This window comes from Plectropomus leopardus, chromosome 11 (assembly GCF_008729295.1).
Source record: "Plectropomus leopardus isolate mb chromosome 11, YSFRI_Pleo_2.0, whole genome shotgun sequence".
NCBI classification, from domain to species: Eukaryota; Metazoa; Chordata; class Actinopteri; order Perciformes; family Serranidae; genus Plectropomus; species Plectropomus leopardus.
This window is the reverse complement of record NC_056473.1, coordinates 16,788,234-16,808,492: the sequence shown is the minus strand read 5'-3', so window position 1 is coordinate 16,808,492 and position 20,259 is coordinate 16,788,234. Positions and strand designations below refer to the sequence as shown.

Sequence of the window (20,259 nt, the reverse complement as noted above, 5' to 3'; positions counted from 1 at the left end):
ACACTTTAATCAAACTCTGCAGAGACAAGATTAAACTTATCCAAACCATCTTGGTCACTCCTGTTAGCAATCTAGTTAACAAATCCACTGTTCAAACAATCATCAGCTCCTGTATGGTCTAAATAAATTTTTAATTCACCATGTTAGATGTAAAAAAACACGCTGTTATTTCCCACGGTCTCTCTCTGCCGTTGTTGGCTGCTAGCTGTTTACAGTCCTGCAATTTATCCCTCTACCACTAGGTGTCATGTCTTTCAGCTGGGATGCTTGTTCTACCAGTAGAGACCAGAGACTGAGCTCTGGTGGTGCGTGCTGTGCACTATACACAATGAGTTTAATAGCAAGAGGAGTGCCTGTATTTTTGGCAGTATTAGAAAAATATACCCTCTGGATCTAAATATTCTAGTATATTATAATACCATGATACTGCCAAAATCTGGTATCAAAGCAATAAAGCGGTGACCTTTTGCTTTCTTTTTCCTAGTCTTGCTCTGCAAGACCTGTAGTTTAATCATCTCTACTTTTTGCATGTTTAACTGGCTTTTTGACCTCAATCTTTAACAAGTGAAACACATGATCAGTTGGATTGAGGTGGAATGACTGACCTAACCAGTCAAGACGTTTCCACTGTTAGGATCATTAATGATACTTGGCCAAGAGTCAGACACTGTTCACCAAATATGGATGTAGACAGCCTCAAATTAAAGCTGGGAATCTTCTCTTTAACCTAATAGTCATTTCACTTCAAATCCAATGGACTGCAGTACAGGGCCAAAACAATGAAAAATATACCACTTTCTGGTGAAAAATCAGAATGTAAAACAGGCATGTAACGATCTTTAAAACACCTAAAAAATCATATTAAAACACTATAATCAGGAATTTGTTTCTTTGCACGATGCAGACATGCATGTGCTCTTAACCAGAGGCCAAAGATCAGAAAGAAAAGTCAGGAGGAGGTTATGCTTCAGTGTCTTGCTCAAGGACACTTGAACACAATGACAGATAGTCCAGTAGACACACTGGCTGCCAGAATCTGAGACCACCCAGTAATTGAAACTGTCTCTCCAGCCAACAAGACAACCTGCCTTCAGCAAGTAAACAGCCAAGGGCCTATAACTCTAAAAGATAAAAAAAAAAGCCATGCATATACAACAGATGACTGATAGTGGAGTATTTTAAGTGTCTGAAAGAAATCGCAAAACCACATCATGATGATGCTCTAACTGGGTTGCTGATCTGCAAAGACTGTATATTGGATTAGATGAAAATGACTCTTGAATCTGGACTGAAGATCATCACTTAAATGATGTTATGTTAAGTACTGTTGCTGAGCCAAGTTTCTTGCAATTTACAACTTGAGTGTGCATATAATACAAATGCTACCTGGATACTGAGACAGGCTGCGTCAAATGTATTGTAAACAAGTATGCTTTTGGACCTACCAAGTTTGTGCAGGCTGTGCACTTAAAACTACACTACCCAATCACCAGAAAACAATGTTGGCATTGTACATTTCTGCAAATGATGGATATGATACATTTGCATATGATTATGTGGCAGAGACATTGAAATTAATGTTTCACCAGCACTGGAGTCAACCTGTGGTTCAGTTTAAGCACAAAAAACAACTTGGTTTTGATTGGGAAATTTCAGTCAAATCGAAGGAACAAGCTGGGAAATTTATATCAATTTTCTTTTTTGAAGAATTGAATAATTTTTTGTGAAATAATCGGTAAAAAAAATGTGAAAAAAAAAATAGGAAAGAAGACAATGGCAAGATAGAGGTCCTTAAAAAATATGAATGCAAAGTAGGAGTCATATAATGGCTACCCCTACACAGTAAGCCCAGTCCCCTCCCAGCTCTTACCACATTGTAGCAGGACCTCTTGTCTGATCCAGTGAAGTGATACGGGTCTACTGTGTTGCACTTCTGCATGTACATCTTGAACATCTTGTTGATGTGTTTCAGGGACATGACGCAGATGGCTGAGTTAGGGGTCGGCTCCGGAGAGTTTGGCTTCCCTCGGGCAAAGGCGGCAAACAACACATCATCACCCTCCTCCACTTTTAGCTGCTTCTGCAGGTCAACGTCATTGCCCACCTTGGTGACGTGGGCTGCTTGGAGGATGTTGAATACTTTCACATCTTCTGCAGAGCGACGTCGTCTTTTATCAGTGCTGATGCATTCCAGGGGCATCTCCACGTAGCGCCGGATCACGAGGTCCGAGGAGCACATACGGACTATGCGAGTGTGGTAGGCCTGGGAGTCTTTGCTCACGCGCTGCACTGTAAGGAAGTAGGTGAAAGGTCCACTATGGAAGGAGTAAACATATCGCAGGTAATAGTTTCCACGTAGGGATGGAATCAGGTCCATGTAGGAGCGGTTGGAAAAGAATGTGAAGCCGTTCTGGCTCGTCTTCATCTTCCGTAGAGAAATAGTATGGGGATGTGTTGCAGTGCCAGGTACGTTTCCAAGGCCCGGGATCTCAGAGTTACCAACAAAAAACTTGATGACGTTGCTTTCCACATTGAGCACCTGAGATCCTGAAGCGCTGACCACCATATCCGAGTCAATGGGATGGCCCTTGCCTTGCCTCACCTTGTCGGCGAAGCAGTAGACCTGTTCATCAACGGTTTTTGGGCTAATGCCGTCATCCAGGACGTGACGGCGGCAAACACCATTGTCTGCTGAGCCACAGCTGTACAACCCCTTGTCGTAAATGTTCTCCACCACCAAAGCAATATTGTGGTTGTCCACTTTACTGCCACTGCTGCTTGTGCTCGTCACTGTCTGACCGCAGGTCTCATTGGCAAGCAGCGGCCCGGTGTGGTACTCTGACAGCTTTGTGAGGTTCGGGGCCAGGGCGTAGATTCTGTTCACAGCGCCCACGTAGATGATCCCATCCAGTGTCACCATATTCTGGATGGGGAAGTCTGCAGTGAACACTGGGAGCTCATAGGTAACCGAGAGGTTCAGCTTGTTGGTCTGGGATGGTCTATCACACTGGGTCTGAGCACTGGGGCACAGGGCCCACAGTAGCATGACGGCATGAAGCAAGCAGAGATTCATCCTGTTCCAGAAATAAGAGACATGAGAATTTAAGTTTGTAAAACATCTCTGCTGGAACACAGAGAACTAAAAACATCCATCACAAGTATCTCTGAATAGGTGGCCTCAATTGTCTGTAATGTGAATGAGTGGAAAAAGGCGCAGCCTGAGCTGAATCGGGACTACTGTGGAGAAACCAGAGGGACATCAAAATCCCTTTTTAGACTCATAAATGGAACTGTGTCAGGGTACAAAATCAGGATTTACTCACTTCACCACAAGCAGTGAAACCATTCATACTGAAGTGACTGGAGGCTTGATGGTGACACAAAGCTTTAATATCAACCTCCTAATCATCAGAGCTTCAACTTCTGACTCCACTGACCCCAGACAAACCAGCAGGGAGACCTGGGTGAGCACTTCTGTGGTGCTCAGCTCCATTCCCAAGTGACCACAGCGAGAGGCAAAGCAGTGAATCACCCAGAGAGCAGCCCACTCTGTAGGGAGACGCAACCACGGGCCTAAGTTTAGACAGCAAGGGCCCGAGGGAGCAGAGATAAACTCAATTAAAACAAAAGAGGCTGGAGGGAGAAGGATACGGGGACCATACAGCAAAATGATAAATAACCCTTGCAACTAAATGGTAATCCAATGGGAGATGCTTTTAGTGAAGGAGGAGGGAGGGATGGGGGGAGCAACACCATTTGCAAAATGTGCATTTGCATGCTCCCTATCTGCATGTGGTTTTTAATATGAGCCCAAGATGTAAACCAAAATAAGGTAATGGCATCCAGCACAGTGCGGGTTTGGTTTATGCCCATAGTGTTGTATAAACTCACGGAGATTCCCTGTGTGCATATTTTGACTGATTTATGTTTCACTGGTAGCAGCTCATGTTTTTTATGAGCGAGTCTGCAGGAGAAAGCTCAGTTTTTATCTTAAAACAGTGTTTCGGGAGCCCAGAAGACCTAACAGGTGTTAGTAAAGAAACTTGTATGAAAGTTTAGAGCAGATAATAGAGCAGAGCAAATAATATTACAAAGAAGTGCCAAAGACATAATATAAGAGACTGAGGAAAAAATGTAGGGGGATATTGGGGATAAAGTAGAAAATAAAGATAAAAGGAGTACACAATTAGTATGTGGCGAGTATGGTCTTGTTTTGGTCTAAAATTATGAGTAACAGTGGACACATTATTGCGCACCTGCACCAAACACAATAAATGTACCTCCTCATCGCACGGCTGTGTTTTCAAAGGACAAAAGACGGTGGGAAACAGTGAAAATGTTTTCAGTTTGAGAGGAAAGTGACTCATGGCGAAAGGTCTCAGAAACACAAATGGGAAGCTGGTGAAATGGTGTTAGGAGCCAGAAAAAACATTTCAAAACAGACTGTGATATCCAGAGGAGGAGGAGGAGAGGGGCGTCATGGGTTTTACGGTCCCTGCGTTTTTACGCGTTAAACTACAATTTAAGTTAAAAAAAAAACAAGAGAAAAGTCATCAAACTGTGATAACATTCACAAATATTAACTCACCTGTTAGCGAGCAACAGCGTTTTACGTTCCCTTGATTCAAATCATATTCCGCTGGTCTCTCCAAGAGCGGGACGTCTAGACTTTCTCATCAAGTCCAAAGTGATCGCTGTGGATTTTCTCTTCGCTTCTCCGTGGAGAAAAAAAACACTCAACACAAAAAATAGTCCGATTATTTCCCCCCCTTCACTTGGTCTCTGTCAGCTTTCCAGCAGTTGAAACTCTAGTTTGTTGATCGCCAGCTGAAACCTGTGACGCTCAACAATGACTGACTGGCTGCATCCAGCAGAAACACGCTGCTGCTGCTGCTGCTGCCGCTCTCACAGCTTCTCTCGTGGCGCGTAAAGCTCCGCCTCTTTCTGTCCAAACTTTGTGACGCGTCCAGGTGCTGCGTCTACTACTAGCTCTGAGTTCAGGTGAGACAGAGAGGTAGAAAGGCACCGTTGGAAAACAGCAAACAGAGAATTATGAGCTCTAACTAGTGGTAATCATGTGGCACAGAACCACCAATTACAACAACAGATAGATTTTCAAAGACGCGCAATTTAATGCGTTTATGTTTTATCAATGCCTTATTTCTAACCTCGTGCAACCTAAATTACCCCTTTCCCTTCCCTCTTTTTTAGTAGTTTAACTTTTTATGTACCAATATTGGTGGAATATTTCTTAAACCGACATAGAACTACTTGGTTTGAAGGTATTTATCCACCAGATCTGATTATTCTCAAACAGTTTCTGAAGAAAAGGCTTTTAAAAAATTAATTCTTTGAGACCAAATCAAATTAGTTTGATTTCTTTCAAAAAACACTGGGAAAGGGTGATGAGAAACTTAACAAGACATGGCTGAAAAATTCAGAAATTATTAAGAATTATTTTAATTTTTTTTCTAATAATCCTCCCCATCTTTGTAAAAACAACTTTTCAGGTCATTTTCTTGTCACCTTTTACTAATTTATCACAAATTGTAGGACATGTTGGTCATTGCCTTTTTTTTCAATGTTTTCTTTTTTTAAAAATAAATCACACCAATTTGCATAGGTTTTAAAGAGTTAAACAGCTTGTGAAAGATGTTTGAATGCAGCATAAATAAACTGATGTCTGTCCAGGTTTCAAATGGCTAATTAAGTATATTTTACTGCACAGCACAACAACACAACATACGCCCTTGACTGACCATCAAAACTTCATAAATGTTGAAAATTTAACAAAACTCAAAGAAAAGAATACATGACGAGACAAGATCTTTCTTCTTTAGCTTCCACCTGACTCTCCTCCAGCACCCCTGTGAGTCAGACTACTGGTTGTCATGTTAAAACGGCTCACTCAGCCATAAATAATGAGCTATGTTATAAAGGCTAAACCAACTGTGTGTATATGTGTCTCAGCCATGAATCACACTGGCCAGCACAAAAAATTCCTTTGTCCCACTTCCTGAAAGGAGGGCAGGAGGAATGAAGACTGGAAACCCTGATAACATAGTGTGTATGTAGAATTAATAGGTACAGAGCTGCACAAACGGCTGTTTGCACTCACTATCTGACAGACGCAGTGACATGTGAGCGTTTAATGAGACGCACAAACAGGGGACGAGTGTGTTCAAGTGGTGAGATGAGTGACGTGATGGAATCTGTGACATCTTGTGTGTAAAACTAGACATATCACTCTGCATGTGGATGCAATAAGTGTCTTTACAGGGTTTGTTTGATCTCTCCTCCCCTTTTTAACAACTGAAAAGCTCAGCTGTTATTTTAATGTCCGCTACATTCTTAGGATTGAAAGTGATCATCTTTGACTTAAAGAGGCGTTTCTCTGGACAAGCATTTCAAATCCATCAACCATTTTCTGCTCTAAACTCTCTGATTTCCCAGTGGACAAACATTGTTAGCTCTGACATCACGTCAGAGAGCACTTAAACCGTCAAACTAATAAAAAACATTTCAAAAATCCCATTGATTTTGAGGAATCAGGAGCATTAAACCCTATTCTTTTTTTTTTTTTTTTTTTTTTTTTTTTTTACTTTTAGGACTCTTCTGGGGCACTGTATAGTCAATCATAAAATATGACACTACATTACTTTCATTACAATCTGTTGGATATAATTCAATAATCTATTGGCAATAAAAAGTGATTATTACAGCAAAAAGTTACATACAGAACCTTTAATTATAATTATGATCAAGTCTGAAGCTCAGAAATCAAACTATTTTACTGGAATGACACCTGCTGAATCTCCTGCTCACATCTGGTTGAAAGCATCATGCCCAAAATGTAAACACATGTTCTTTTTATAACAGTACCCATAAAGTTTTTTGTCTAAAGCCAAGTCTTCTTTAACTTCTTACCTATGAGCAAGAGGTTCCACAAACCCTTTTGCACTCTTTGCAGTCTGTTTGTTGTAGGAACTGTGTTTTGCCATACCTCAGGGCATTTCTCATGCAGTTGCCAAGGGGTGTGTCTGACACAGGGTGTGTGATGGTCTGACTGTATACGCATGGGGTGTGTCAGTGTGGCTCCTGTGGTGGTAAACTCCATTTTGGCTTGGGCCCTTGTCTTGACGGGGAGCACAAGAAGAAGACGAAGGAGAAAAAGGTTGGTCCGGTGGTGGTGGTGGTGGTGAACCTCGTACTGCTGGCATGCAGAATGTGGAAACCCCAAAGTATGATCAGCTCTGCAGGAATGATCTGCATCTTGCAACCACAACACCTGCAGCACAACAACTATTTTTTGTGCATGTTTGGTCCGGGTTGAGCAGTAGCTCAAACACAAATTGGGGCACCCAGTGGCTCAGTGGATAGAGCAGGCACCCCATGTATGTAGGCTGTGTCCTCGCTGCAGCGGCCACTGGTTCAATTCCAGCCTCGGCCCTTTGCTGCATGTCATCCCCTCTCTCTCTCCCCCCTTCACACTTAAGCTGTCCAATGCAATAAAGGCATAAAAAGTCCTAAAAATAATCTTAAAAAAACCCCAAAACAAAACACAAATTGGTTGTATTGTTTGTGAGAGAGTAGCTTTAACCCTCTGAAACCTGAAGTGAGTTCAATTTTCTTGTTCTGCTTTCGGATGCGTTTCACAAGTATTTAAACCTTTGAACCCTGAAAAAATTGGTGCAATTTCTTTTAAAAAACAAAAAGGCATTGAGCAACCTGGCACAACATGCTCCACAAAATGCAAGAAATTTGTAGAATTATTTTTGAAAAGCTTAAAAAGGTTTAGGGAAAAAGAAAAGAAGCTAGGGGAAAACAATATTTATAATTATCAGAATTATATATTTAAAATAGTATTTCATAATGATTGGAATTTTTAACCACATTTTCAAGGTCATGTACTTTTTGTAACCTTTTTTAAACTAATTTTCAGGTAATTTTCTTGTACTTTTTACAAATTTCTTGCTGATTTTTGAATCATCACCTCATTTATTGCTCATTGCACTCTTACCATGTTTTTGACAGAAATCAAGCAAATTGCTCAGGTATCAAAGGATTAAAGGACCAGATCACCCAGATTACAAACAAGGACACTATCACTGGAATTGATTGTTGCTGTTGAATCTTTAAAATGGATGAACTTGAAAACTGACTGTGAGCCAGGTCTTATTGCCCAACATCAGCGGTCAACATCACAGGTGCAAATCCCTGCAGCCATGTTCCAAAATCTGCTGGATAACCTGAACCAAGAAGGCTGTTACATCATATAGCAATGGCATATAGATTGTAATATTCAGTGTCCACATATTTTTGGCCATGTAGAGCATCTCCAAACTCTGGCATATAGTGCCAAAACTATAGTCATGACTATATACTAATGCTTTTTTCATTAGAGTGAACTGACCCATTAAATCAGACTACAACAGCCGGATATGTCACTCTTTATGGCTCCATCTGCTGGTGCACGAGGTGAACAGGCATTTTTTTAATCTCTAGAGACAGAGAGGAAGCTTCAGGTCAGGCTAATTTCCAAGCTACTGAATAGAAACTGAAGAGAGTAATCTCACAGACAAAAGCGAGGGATTATCAGGGAGGAGCAGGACTGCACTCAGTCTTGATTTTACAGTTTCTGTCAACCCTAAACCTGGTTCAGCTGAGGTTATTTATCACCTGCAGGGTCAATACAAACCCTGGTTAACTGCTGACCGGGACAGTAAACTCTGATTGATGCTCTTGACCCATCGGAGGCCCTTGTCGCTTCATTCTGTGGATGGACTCTTTACCTTCCTTTAGCTCATGGACAGTGTGGTGATTAAGCAGCTTCATCACTCAGCTGTATTTCCACAGACAGGCTTCTTCAGCAGGTTTATGACAGATAACGACAGAGCAGTTCATAAAAAGTGACATGAAAACAGGAGGTCAGTGGAGGATTTTTAGCTGATGCTCTCGTAACTCTTAACGAGAGTGCAGTTCAGTTTCTACATCGAGGCTGCTGAAGGACAATGCTGACAAACATTCAGTGTAGATGTTTTTGTGAGTTTATGTCTATGTCTCTCAAAATCTAATCTTTTAACTGATAAGGTCAAAAAACTTCTGCAATGCTATGTTATCTGCCCAAAATGAGTTTGGAATTGTTAACCCTTTACAACCTGAGGAAATTGGCTTGATTTCTTTCAAAAACATGGAAAGAAGGCAACAAGCAACTTGAGGAGAAATTGCCCAGATATTTGCAAGATACTAGGAAAAGTTACACAAAAAAGTGGAAATTAGCAAAGGAAATAAAAGTAAGAAAGTTTCAAAAGGTAATACATTTTTATATTCAGGCTTTAAACTTCATTCAGGCGATGAACACAAGCTAAATGTATTTTGGGAAGTAATATTTTGTAAGATGTGCTCTCTTTTACTATTTATTTATATTTACATAAATTATTGCCCAGACTGCCTGTTTGCACTATTGTCTCAAGTTTACTGTACATTTGTGTTTTTAATGTTGTATTGTTTTTACGTGTTGTGTCTTTGAATTCGAGTTCTTTGAAAGTCGAGGACAAATTAAAAAAAAAAATCACTTTTTATGGCACTATCCTGACTTAAAAAAACAGCAATATCTCTGTTAAAAATGACTGTTTTTTTTCACTATCCCTACTGTAAATGGGAAAAAAACCAATTGCCTTTCATGGCAGTATCCTGGCTTGAAAAGCAGTGGTGTCTTGATAAACAAAACAAAAAAACCCCCAAAAAACTCCACACTTTTCGTGGCACTATTCCAAATGGAAATGCAAGGATGTCTTGTCATAGCAGTATGCCTGGTAGAAACACAGTGATGAGTTGCTAAAAATGTCCATTTTTGCTGACAAAAATGCTGCTGGAAATGCTGCGATGACAGTTCAGCAGGTGTCTTGCCTCAGTGTAGCATCACCCACCATCAGCTTCTGCGGCTGATGACATTCAGCTCATATATTACGTTACTTTAGAAATGTTGATATGTATGAAAAAAAAACAAATGTTATCAGTGGTTTGTAGAAACCTACAATGTCAACATTTTCTTCTGGTGACTGGGCTGAAAAACAATAAAGAATAAGGTCTGTATTACAGAATTACACTTTTTTCAAAGAGATTATTTTAATAAGTTAATTTTGTTTTTGATAGAAAAGGAAGATTTTGTATCATGTTGCTTTTTTTGTTTGTTTTTTTTAGCAATTTTCAGTGCATGTCTTGCTCACTGTTTCCTGCCCAGACTGAACCTTTTGTCACCTTTTGGTTCCAGCCATCAGACCACCGCGCTCCATATTTTCATGTCTGCAGAGACAGATCAGTGCCGTCATCTTCTTCTACCTGCGAGTTAGATAAGGTCACTCACTCCTAATGAAAAAGGAAATCAAAAGATTACAATCTCATACATTACAGGAAATGGTTACTGCAGCAGACCAGTGAGAAAACCATCAGTCAATAAGTTGCTGCTGTGTTCGTATCCGTCCATCTGTCCAGGGAAGGATGGAGTCACAACAGCTCATATCAAGACCTAGCGAAGGCTAACATGGTATAAATATGATAAAGAAGAGATCGTATCAGCTCAGGAAAACACACACAGACAGACAGACAGACAGACACACACACACACACACACACACACACACACACACACACACACACATAGAGACATGGCTTTCAGATCACACAGTCCATTAATATCACTGATGTTTCACAAGACATACAGGACTGAAGGTTTAATGTGATTAAGTTTCAGTTTGTTAGACAGCTTTAGAGACGTGTGTCAGATATTAAGTCTTAAACTGACAGAAAATGACATAATGCACTTCAGGAACTGATAGTTTCAAATGTCAGAGAATCAACATGAAAACATCAGCAAATTTTACAGTTTTGTACAGAGTAGATAACTGATGTGCTGTAATGTCACATCAGTTTTGAACATACACATATAGATACATGTTAACATGTTAGTATTGGGCACAAAAAGCACGTGGCTATGGTTAGGAAAAGATCATGCTTAGGTTAAAGTACACAGATTTGAGGCCACAATCCTGGGATTAGACAAACGTCAACTTTTCGTGGCACTATCTCTCCTGGAAGAACAGAAACAGGCAGCCAATGACAAATTCAACAACTGAGAAATGTTGATATGATTCCTATGAAATCCTCCTTGGTTTCTGTGATGTAATAAAATTCAGTATAGTAAAATACATTATTTTTAAGTAGTGAGTGCATTCAATATTCTGCATTTCCATTTACCTCTGCTGTGTCATCCTCGTCCTGTTGAAGTGTTTATGGGAAGCCTTCAAGAGCTCTTAAACTCTCCCGTCCTGGTTGTTTATCTGTGGAAGCTTTCACTAAAATAAACCAGGTTTAAGTGGCAGTGTAATCACAGTCTGGGCTTTGTGCTACGTGTGCAACTGCCTTCCTCCCTGTACTGTACACTTATTCTCTTCTGTGTTGTTCTTCTTAATTTAATGCAAATTGTAATCTGTTGTAAGTATGGATATCTATTTGATAGTGTTGTTGTGGATTTCTGCTCCTCTTTTTTTATCTTCAGTTTTAGATCCAACAAAATATTAAAACTTTAACTATAAAACAACAGTTTACTGTATAAAACCTTGTTTCTTCATCATATGGAAAGGATAGAGGATGTTGTTTTGTTGGTTTGTAGCCTTCCAGACTTCCTGCTTGTTCTGGAGTCTGTGAATGAACAAAAGACACACAAATCAACTTTATTATCACCTCTACATCTGTATAGGAGGACAGCACCCCGTTTGTAGTTATCGGGACAACGATCACACAGTTTTTAGATGAAGAGTTTTCTTCTGTAAAACAACACAGCAGTTAGTATTCAAACGACATGGAGGATAAAAACTTTCTGTAATTGTCTAATGGAAAACATCATTTTTGTTAATCATCATTTCTGTGCTATGCCATCATCATTTTTGTTTTTGCTAATTATACAGGTGACCTAATTTTTCAAAACAAAATATAGTGTCAAATGAGGTGGGATTTTCATAAGTAAATGTATATTCTAAGTACAGATACATCCAGAGAGGTTAAATAAATAAATGAATGGGTGACTGGATGAATGAATGAATAAATAAATAAGATTAAATTGAAATAGAAACTGTAAAAGCTGCACTCAAAATTGCTATGCTAGCTATTTTTGGCTGTGCTGAACACACTGGTCATTTTTTCCTTGGGAAAAGTCTCCAGCGTGATGAAAATGATGTGTTATGTATGTTTCATTTGTTTTGGATAAACAGACTGGAGCATGAGCAGGGATGAAGAAAACAGCGCCACCAACAGAAAAGCAAAACTCATCCACACCATTTTCAAGGAAAACACTTCGTCATGAAGGTGTATTGATGGTTGATCTCCGAGAAATGCAGAGCAAAAACTGCAAAGAGCAACAAAACTCGAGACAGAATCAACAAAGGAAGATGTCACAGATTCCCCAGGAGTACTTGTGTTATATCGTTCCTACAGATGTGGTAAAAGTGACGTATCCTTTCAAAGAGTGCACTGACTGGTCTGCGGAGAACCAGGTGTGCCGGGGGTGTAGAAGGCTGCGGTGGAGTCTGAGGGATGGGTCTGTGCCAGCCTTCCTTTTGCTTGATGTCATATAGCATGCTTATTCACTGCTGTAACAGCTGACAAAGCGCAAGGCCAAAAAGGATTCAGATTCTTCCTCTGAAAATATTGGATGTGGGATATTCCCTGTGTGCCTGTGCGTATGTGAAGTCCTGTTTTCATTACAAGTTGGGTTACAAACAAGCTTGTTAATTTTAAATCACCAAAGCAAGACTGGAGAGGAAAGAGACTATGAGGAGAATAAAAAAAAGGTCAAATGCAGGAGAAAGCATTACAAATGTGTGCTGATGAAGGAAATGATGTTAGTTTCTGATCAGTGGAAGGTTTCCAAATCATAAAAGATGTCATTTTATCAAGTTTAAGTTAAGTTAAATTTTCAGTATATGACTCCTTATTTGTTTATGTGTATTAATATTATAGTTGGCTGCAGTTAACTTCTAAAGAGCTGAATTAAAAACCAACTATTATCACTGAGAAATGCAGGTGGAACTGTCCTAAAAATCAAACAATGAAAATAAAAAAAATACAGGTACAGTAAACACAAGACAAGATAAGACAAGGACAGTAAATTCCATTGATTTCTGTGTGAATTCATACACATTTCCCTGCAGGCAAACAGCCTCAGAGTTTGTTATGTGTGTGAGGTCGGGGAAAACCAGGACAGCGGCAGCTTCCCTCAGGGTTTGTTTGTTGAAACCAAATAAAGAGGACATGCTGAAGAACACAGAGGGCAGTGTGTGTGATTTGACCAGAGAAACTGGCTTTGTAAAAACAGTCAGAAATGTGTTTCAGCTGCAGACGTCTGTTAACGGATCAGGAGGGCTAAAGCTCCTCTGGACTGCTGATGAATGTGCAATCAGTCAGCGCCCACTGATGGCTGTAAAGCAACAGGCTGAAAAAAATCAACCTCTTGCACTTGACTAAATGTTTTTTTGTTTAATTCCACCACTTTTAACAAAAATCCATACTGTTATGCAACTCTAGTTTATATATTTCTTAATGAATTTTTAATCATAGCAGCTATATTCTGTGTCTACTCAGTACTAACTACTAAAAACTATTATATTTTTAATATTTTTAACACTGCAATTCATGAGTTATGTTTTGTATAAAATGTTTTTATGAGTACATAAGGTGCCTAAGTGCATAAAAACACATAAAAATATTGCTTGCTCAACAAAAAGAGGTCCAGACTAAGCCCCAATTGTCCTCATATCCTAGAAACACCTCTTTGTCTGGCTATAAAATCCACATATAGTTTTATAAAGGATTTTCTATAGAATTTAATATGTCCCTATACAGTAGTCCTATATATTTACACTGTGACATACTGAAAAACATATGTGGAACATCTAGTGTGAGGCTAAACTCGAGATTTCAACTAAATGAAAAAGTGTTGTTTTTGTCTGTCTAGTTTTTAAAAAGGTGTCGTGCTTAAAATAAAAGCTTTCCAACTTTGACAGTGTGACAGCCATGCAATCTACTTCACATGCAGACTTTATTTTCGTCAGCTCTGGCTAAGAAATTGTTTCACTCACAAATCAAAGCAAATTAAAACTAGCTTAATCAACTGCAAAACTGCAAATGGTGCTTTCCATGATTATTTTCTTGGGCAAGAAAGAGAGTTTAATTATTTTGAAATATATTACTTTCTTGAATTCCCCTTATTGCAGCTCATGCTATTTAATGGAGAAGAGGAAGCCACATGGAACAAATGGACAAATTAAACAACTAATTTAAATGAGATTTGAAACACTTCTTGATTGTACGACCTGTCAAAGAAAGTAAAATAAGGGGTACACATAGAATATGCAACAGAAAAATTCACATGAAAAGGACAAATGCAAAGCCAAAATTCACCATAGAAACTCCCAGAAGGCTGCAGAACAGTCAGGTAGGAGTGTCTGGCCTTACAAGATTTCAACTAAACAAAACTTACAGAGCTGACGTGACGTAGATGTGAAAGTATCTTCTTAACCACCATCATCAGGGAAGGTAATGTCTCTACTTGATGTATTTTGACAGCAACAAATCACTCAGAATCGCTGGGAACTCTCCATAATCACTGTGTGTCTACAGGGAGAGGAAACAGCTGCTGATCCCGTAGCCCTCCAGGTGGTAAGAAGCCACGTTTATGTCACCTGGTCTGACTCTCCACTGATGAGCACCACTGAGTCATGAAGACAAGAGACTGAACATCATGTCTACCAAATGTTTGCCACATCTGTTGTCATGTTGCTGTCTCAGTCTTTTACTACAGAATACTTGTTCACTGTTCCACTGTGGTTCACACTGTGGAGAGGAGTTATGTGCCAAACATGCAATAAATCAACCGAAGAGGGCAAATAAAGCTGTCAACACTTAGCTTATAAAAAAAAAGGCGATGATTTTAAAAAAAAAAATGTTAAACATGCACTCGCAGCGTTTTGTTATTTTGGATAAACAGGAAACATCACATGAACATGTCCCTCGATGCTACCTCCCCCTGGTGCTGGGAAGCCCCCCCAACCATTTTGTAATTCACAATAAAAAGAACATGATTCACAGTAAGAACTGTTTTTGTGCCTATAGAAAAGTCCTAGCTAAGCCCCTAATGTCTTAAAATCCTAGAAAGTTCCTAAAATCCTAGAAAGTTCCTAAAGTCCCCTAAAAATGTGCAAAAACCCTAGAAATGTGCTGAAATCCTAGAACCATCCTAAAACAGTAGAGACATCCTAAAATCCATCAAAATGTGCTAAATTCCTAGAAATGTCCCAAAAATCCAAAAAAACATGTATGGGGCTGCTGCCACTGGCCCCTTGTTTCCTGACATTTTGCAAAAGTGGCCCCCAAGAGAAGCAGGTTGAGTACCCCTGCTGTACACCAACAGCTGTACCTCAAGTCAACCCTCAACGTCCTGAAGAACATGAACAACACCACTCTGTTGGACTCATCTCTTGAGGGGATGAGCCCACCTACAAGTGTGAGAGTGACCATCTGGTGACCTGATGTGGACAGAACAACTTGGAGCTCAGCGCTCTGCAGACAGTGGAGATGATTGTGGATTTACAATAGAACGCAGCCCCACCTGCCCCCATCACTTCCCAGTCGACACTATGGAGTCTTTCAGCTTCCTGGGCTCCTTCATCACAGGACCTCAAGTGGGATCTGAACATCAACTGTCTCATCAAAAAAAAAGCAAGTTCAACCTGCCAAAGACAATAATGATGAACTTCTACACTTCCGTCAGAGTCCATCCTCACCTCCTCCATTACCATCTGGTATGCTGCTGCCACTGCCAACGACAAGAGCAGACTGCAGAGTTCGGTCTGGGGAAAAGGTGATTGACTGCAATCAGCAGGCAGGAAGAAGTGTGACCTCCCATCGCAGACACAACCTCTTTGAAACACCTCCTCTGGCAGGAGGCTGCGGTCCATCAGGACCAAAACATTGTTCGTCCTGTTCCTGTTTCAACATCACAATACCACTGAGTACAAAACAAGGTCCATAAGGAAAGTTTTTTTCCAGTTCACTGAAAAAGAATTTGACTGACCTGCACAGAGCTTTGGCTTCAACCCCATGCAACACCGTCAGGATGAACACAGAGCGCCAACTTGTGAGCTGGACCTTTTTACCCAACCTCAATGGTAGCCAGTCCCTGCTGCCAAGATCCAAAATCCTGTGAAAATCCTGAAACAAGAAGAGACGAAGCTATTACAGAACTATAGTAACACAGATGGTTTTATGGCTGTCCACATACTTTTGGCCACATTGACTATACATGCATTTCTCAAACTATCCCACAAGAGGGCGCTGTTGCATTGTAAAAGCTGAGGTGAATGTCACAAAAATTGAGGCAAAAGACAGAAGAAAGTTCAAAACACCCCGTACACTTGATTTTTATACTTTTATCCACAGAAAGCACACTGTTTTATCTACCCTTTTATTGCTATTCATAGTCACAGGATAATTGCATGCACTCAGCATAATAACACCAAGGACAGGTTTCCCACCCTGGCTCAGGCCAGCTCAGATATCTAGATACTGATATTCTTATTTATTGGTGGTTCAGAGTCTTTAATCCAACTGACCTGTGGAGGACTGCAGGCTGGAGAGAATATGCAAACACTGCAGAGAACAAACTGAATTCCTCTCTGGGAGCAGAGCAGTACAGACAGCTGAACCCTCAACAAGGACCATACCAATGTTTCTGCAAACTTACTGAACTACAAATCACGTACACCATACGTCACATTTTACTAAGAGTTTTGGGTGTTTTTCCCAAACTCATTCCAGGCATTTAGTGATCTGTATTTAATTCTGTATAGTATGAAAATAAATCAACAGACTCTTGAAACACTTTTTCAGTTGTAAAGCTGTTTCATTGAACATCAAGTGAAATTTTTGACATCAAGGTATATAAACGGATGGAAGGCAATAGCTGCCTGAAAAGTGGGGAAATTACATTCATTGTACATGATGATACACCATGCATGATAACTGGCAAAAATATGCAAAAACACTGGTATAGTGGTTTAAATTATTGTAATTAAATTAAATCGTTATTTCACCAGACAGGGAGGTTTGTAGTACATCTAAGGACAGACAAACTTACCACCAGCACACAGAGGAGCATTGAGCGAGCAGCTGGTGTAACTTCTCACCCTGGTTGTATCAGGTCACTGCCATTAGCTCACAAGTGCCACTGTCCAGTCCTGTCGTCTGTATGCAGGTAACAGAGCCGTCTGTGTGTTCTCTCATCCTCCTGTTGCGTCTACTTTGGTCACTGAAAATCACGGTGAATTCTTTCCTCTGGAGTGAGAAGGACTTACTTTGCCAGGCCCTTATACAGCCTGCTCAGCAGTTTCTGTTATGGTTCGGCTTGGATGTGTGACTGCAATGATGCTTGTGTGTCTGAGTGCAGACTGTTGGGAGGCTATTCTCCTTCTTTGCACCATATTTGCATGCTGTCTTTCCCTTCTCCCAGAGGATTATTTGTGATTTGAATTCACCTTGGCTGAACTGGGCAGGCTACCTCTAGCCCCAGTTTGTGCCTCTCATGTACACCACACATAGATAAATCCCCGGTGATATCTGTAAAATCCAGACTATTGTTTACTGCAGTTTAGAAGGTATTTCCTTAATTGACTTCTGCTCACATGGATCAAAAAATATTCTGTCAGCAATTTTAAATTGTGACTCTTGTTAATCCTTAAAAGAGGTGCGTAAAAGGAGTTATTTGGGACACTTCTTTTTTTTTTTGCTCGGATTTAGAAATTATCACAATTTAGAGGTCTACCTAGAAAAATGTTGTATTTGGCAGCAGATGCAATACTATTTTTTATCCATATTGACAGAAGAGTCTCTGATTAAAAAAATCATATACAGACAGGAGTGTCCACATACTTTCTTTCTTTCTTTCTTTTAGGCCCTTCAGTTACAATGAGGATAAATCATAATGCTTATATATACAATGATGTTTCTGATGCTTCAAAATTTGTGATGATTTGGAGATGACTGAGCACAACATCCGGTCCATACAAAAGCGACTTTCCCAGTTTGCTGAGGAGAAAGTACAGAGCCTGACCTCAACCCAGGACTTATCAACCAATACTGGTACCTGCCCTGCACACTTGTGCTAACCTGGTAAGGCGATCCTGATGACTTGAGTTCAACATTCTGTTTCTCTCTTGGACTGGTGAAAAATGGTGAAACAGTATTTTCCTCTGAGAAACTCTGAGTGCATCCTCTTGTCCTTGTTTAAATTGTTGTAATTTACTCTGTTACTGAATAAACTTCACTTGTTGCTGTGTTTAGATTTGGCTAGCATGCTACATCATCACCTATAACACAGTCCCTGATTGGTTGCCTATGTGTTTAACTACAGTGGGGATCCCTGATTGGCCCAGCTGGAATTTGTGCTGTGGAAAATGTTTGAGGCGGCAGAAAGTCCAGACTGACACAGAGAGTGAAACAGGATGTTGAGCTCACGTCATCAGGATGGTTTTACCAGGCTACGCTTGTGGTTAAATGGGAACAAATATTTGCAGCCTGGTTTCAAAATCTTGTGAAAAGCCACTCCCAGAAGAATAAAAGAAAATCATAGCAGCAGAGTCATGATACAAAAATACAAAAATAGAGTTAGCAAACTAGAAGATGCTGCCATGATCATTTATTTCCTCCGCATGTGAAGTTTCGGGCTCAAGCCCTTCCTCAGACGTCATTGGGCCTGAAACGTCATGTGGAGGAAATAAAATAGGAGCGACTTCTAGTGTGCGGAATCTGTTATTGTATTTTTGTATCCATTTTTGTTCTATCCAGCACCTAGTATTTAACTGCTTTTTTCTATGGTCTTCCAAAACAATCACACATGGTTGTAGTGTTTGTATGTCCACATACTTTTGTCCATTTAATATACTGACTATCAGAGTGTGCTGCATAAATTGAAACAAAAATCTGGGGGCTGTGTTTAACAACTCACGCTGTTTCCCTTTCCTGTTGCATCCATTGTACCTTTGAATCAGCACTGAAAGATTAAAACAATGACCCACTGTTCAGTTGACTTCATTCTTGAATTTGTTACTGTTGAACAATTCAGTTTACAGTGAGAGACCAGGCTTGCCTCAGGCTGCATAATTATGTGCCTGCTTTTGGTGGAAATGAACTTGAATGCAGTCAAGAGACTCGACTCCGGTCTCCTGAGCATTGCCCAACATTTTTATTTGTTTATCGGGTTACCATGGAGATGTTGTGCCAGGCTCTGGAAAAAAGCCTGTGAGCAACACTAAAGGCATTCGGACACCAACTCAGATAAATACACTACAGAGGGTTTGAAGGGCATTGCTGCTGGAAATTATTTTTCAGCTACTCTTGCTCTAGCTTCATTCTTATGTATTTTTTCCACAAGTAGCTTCAACTGGCTGATTCCTCCAATACAGATGAATGAAACCCGGCACCAAGTATCTACTGTGAATCATTATGCAATTAGATTTGCTATGACTCAGTATCACAAGTAAAAAAAGAACAAAAAATCCATTATTAATAGCTAACTTTTATGCAGGGGCATCCCCAAAAAATCTTTATAGGTGTGGCCATAGAAAGCCACTGAAAATCTTGGGGTAGCAACCTTACCTTCATCCTGTTTTTTCTCTTCCCTTCTTCTTCTTTTATTTTTCCTGGCTTTCTTCCACGAATTTATGCAGTTCTACTCCCAGGTCAAGGACTATGGACTATGGAGCATGGGCATAAATGCCTAGGCCAGTTCAGGTCTAGATGAGGTATATACATGAAAGAGTAAATTGACCCCCAACAACATCATCTAGGTGTGTTAGATCAACTTTGAGAAATTCAACTATACAGAGTCAGTCAGAAAAACAAGTATTTTAAAAGTCCAGTTTTAGTCAGACTAACACAATAATTTTACTTTTTCTAGCATCATGTAAACGTGCTGACTGATGTTGGTATCAGACACTGACGCACAAAGGCAGTTTTCACGGCAGTTTTAGACTGGTGGTGAAACACTGCTACATTGTCACTTGGGCATCAGACACGGACAAATAGAGGCACTCTTGTCGGTGGTGTGAAACACACCAGGTGGCGTCAGTTTGTAACTCCGCTGTAACATAAAGAGCAAGATAGTCCATATACGGAGTTTAGGAGGGGTGATGGATTAGTCAAACAAAC

The 20,259-nt window shown here is 40.1% G+C and overlaps 1 protein-coding gene across 2 annotated transcripts in view; it reads right to left on the bottom strand.

The window, feature by feature from the left end:
• The window catches only part of met (MET proto-oncogene, receptor tyrosine kinase), an 80,565-nt gene extending 75,668 nt beyond the window's left edge, over positions 1-4,897 (bottom strand). For both annotated transcript variants that reach the window (XM_042496085.1, XM_042496086.1), the window contains exons 1-2: positions 4,589-4,897; positions 1,871-3,074 (exon numbers count right to left, since the gene is read on the bottom strand). In XM_042496085.1, coding sequence (XP_042352019.1) covers positions 1,871-3,073 — 1,203 coding nt within the window. In that variant the 5' untranslated portion in view covers position 3,074; positions 4,589-4,897. The remainder of the gene's footprint in view (positions 1-1,870; positions 3,075-4,588) is intronic.
• Positions 4,898-20,259: the final 15,362 nt, after the last annotated feature.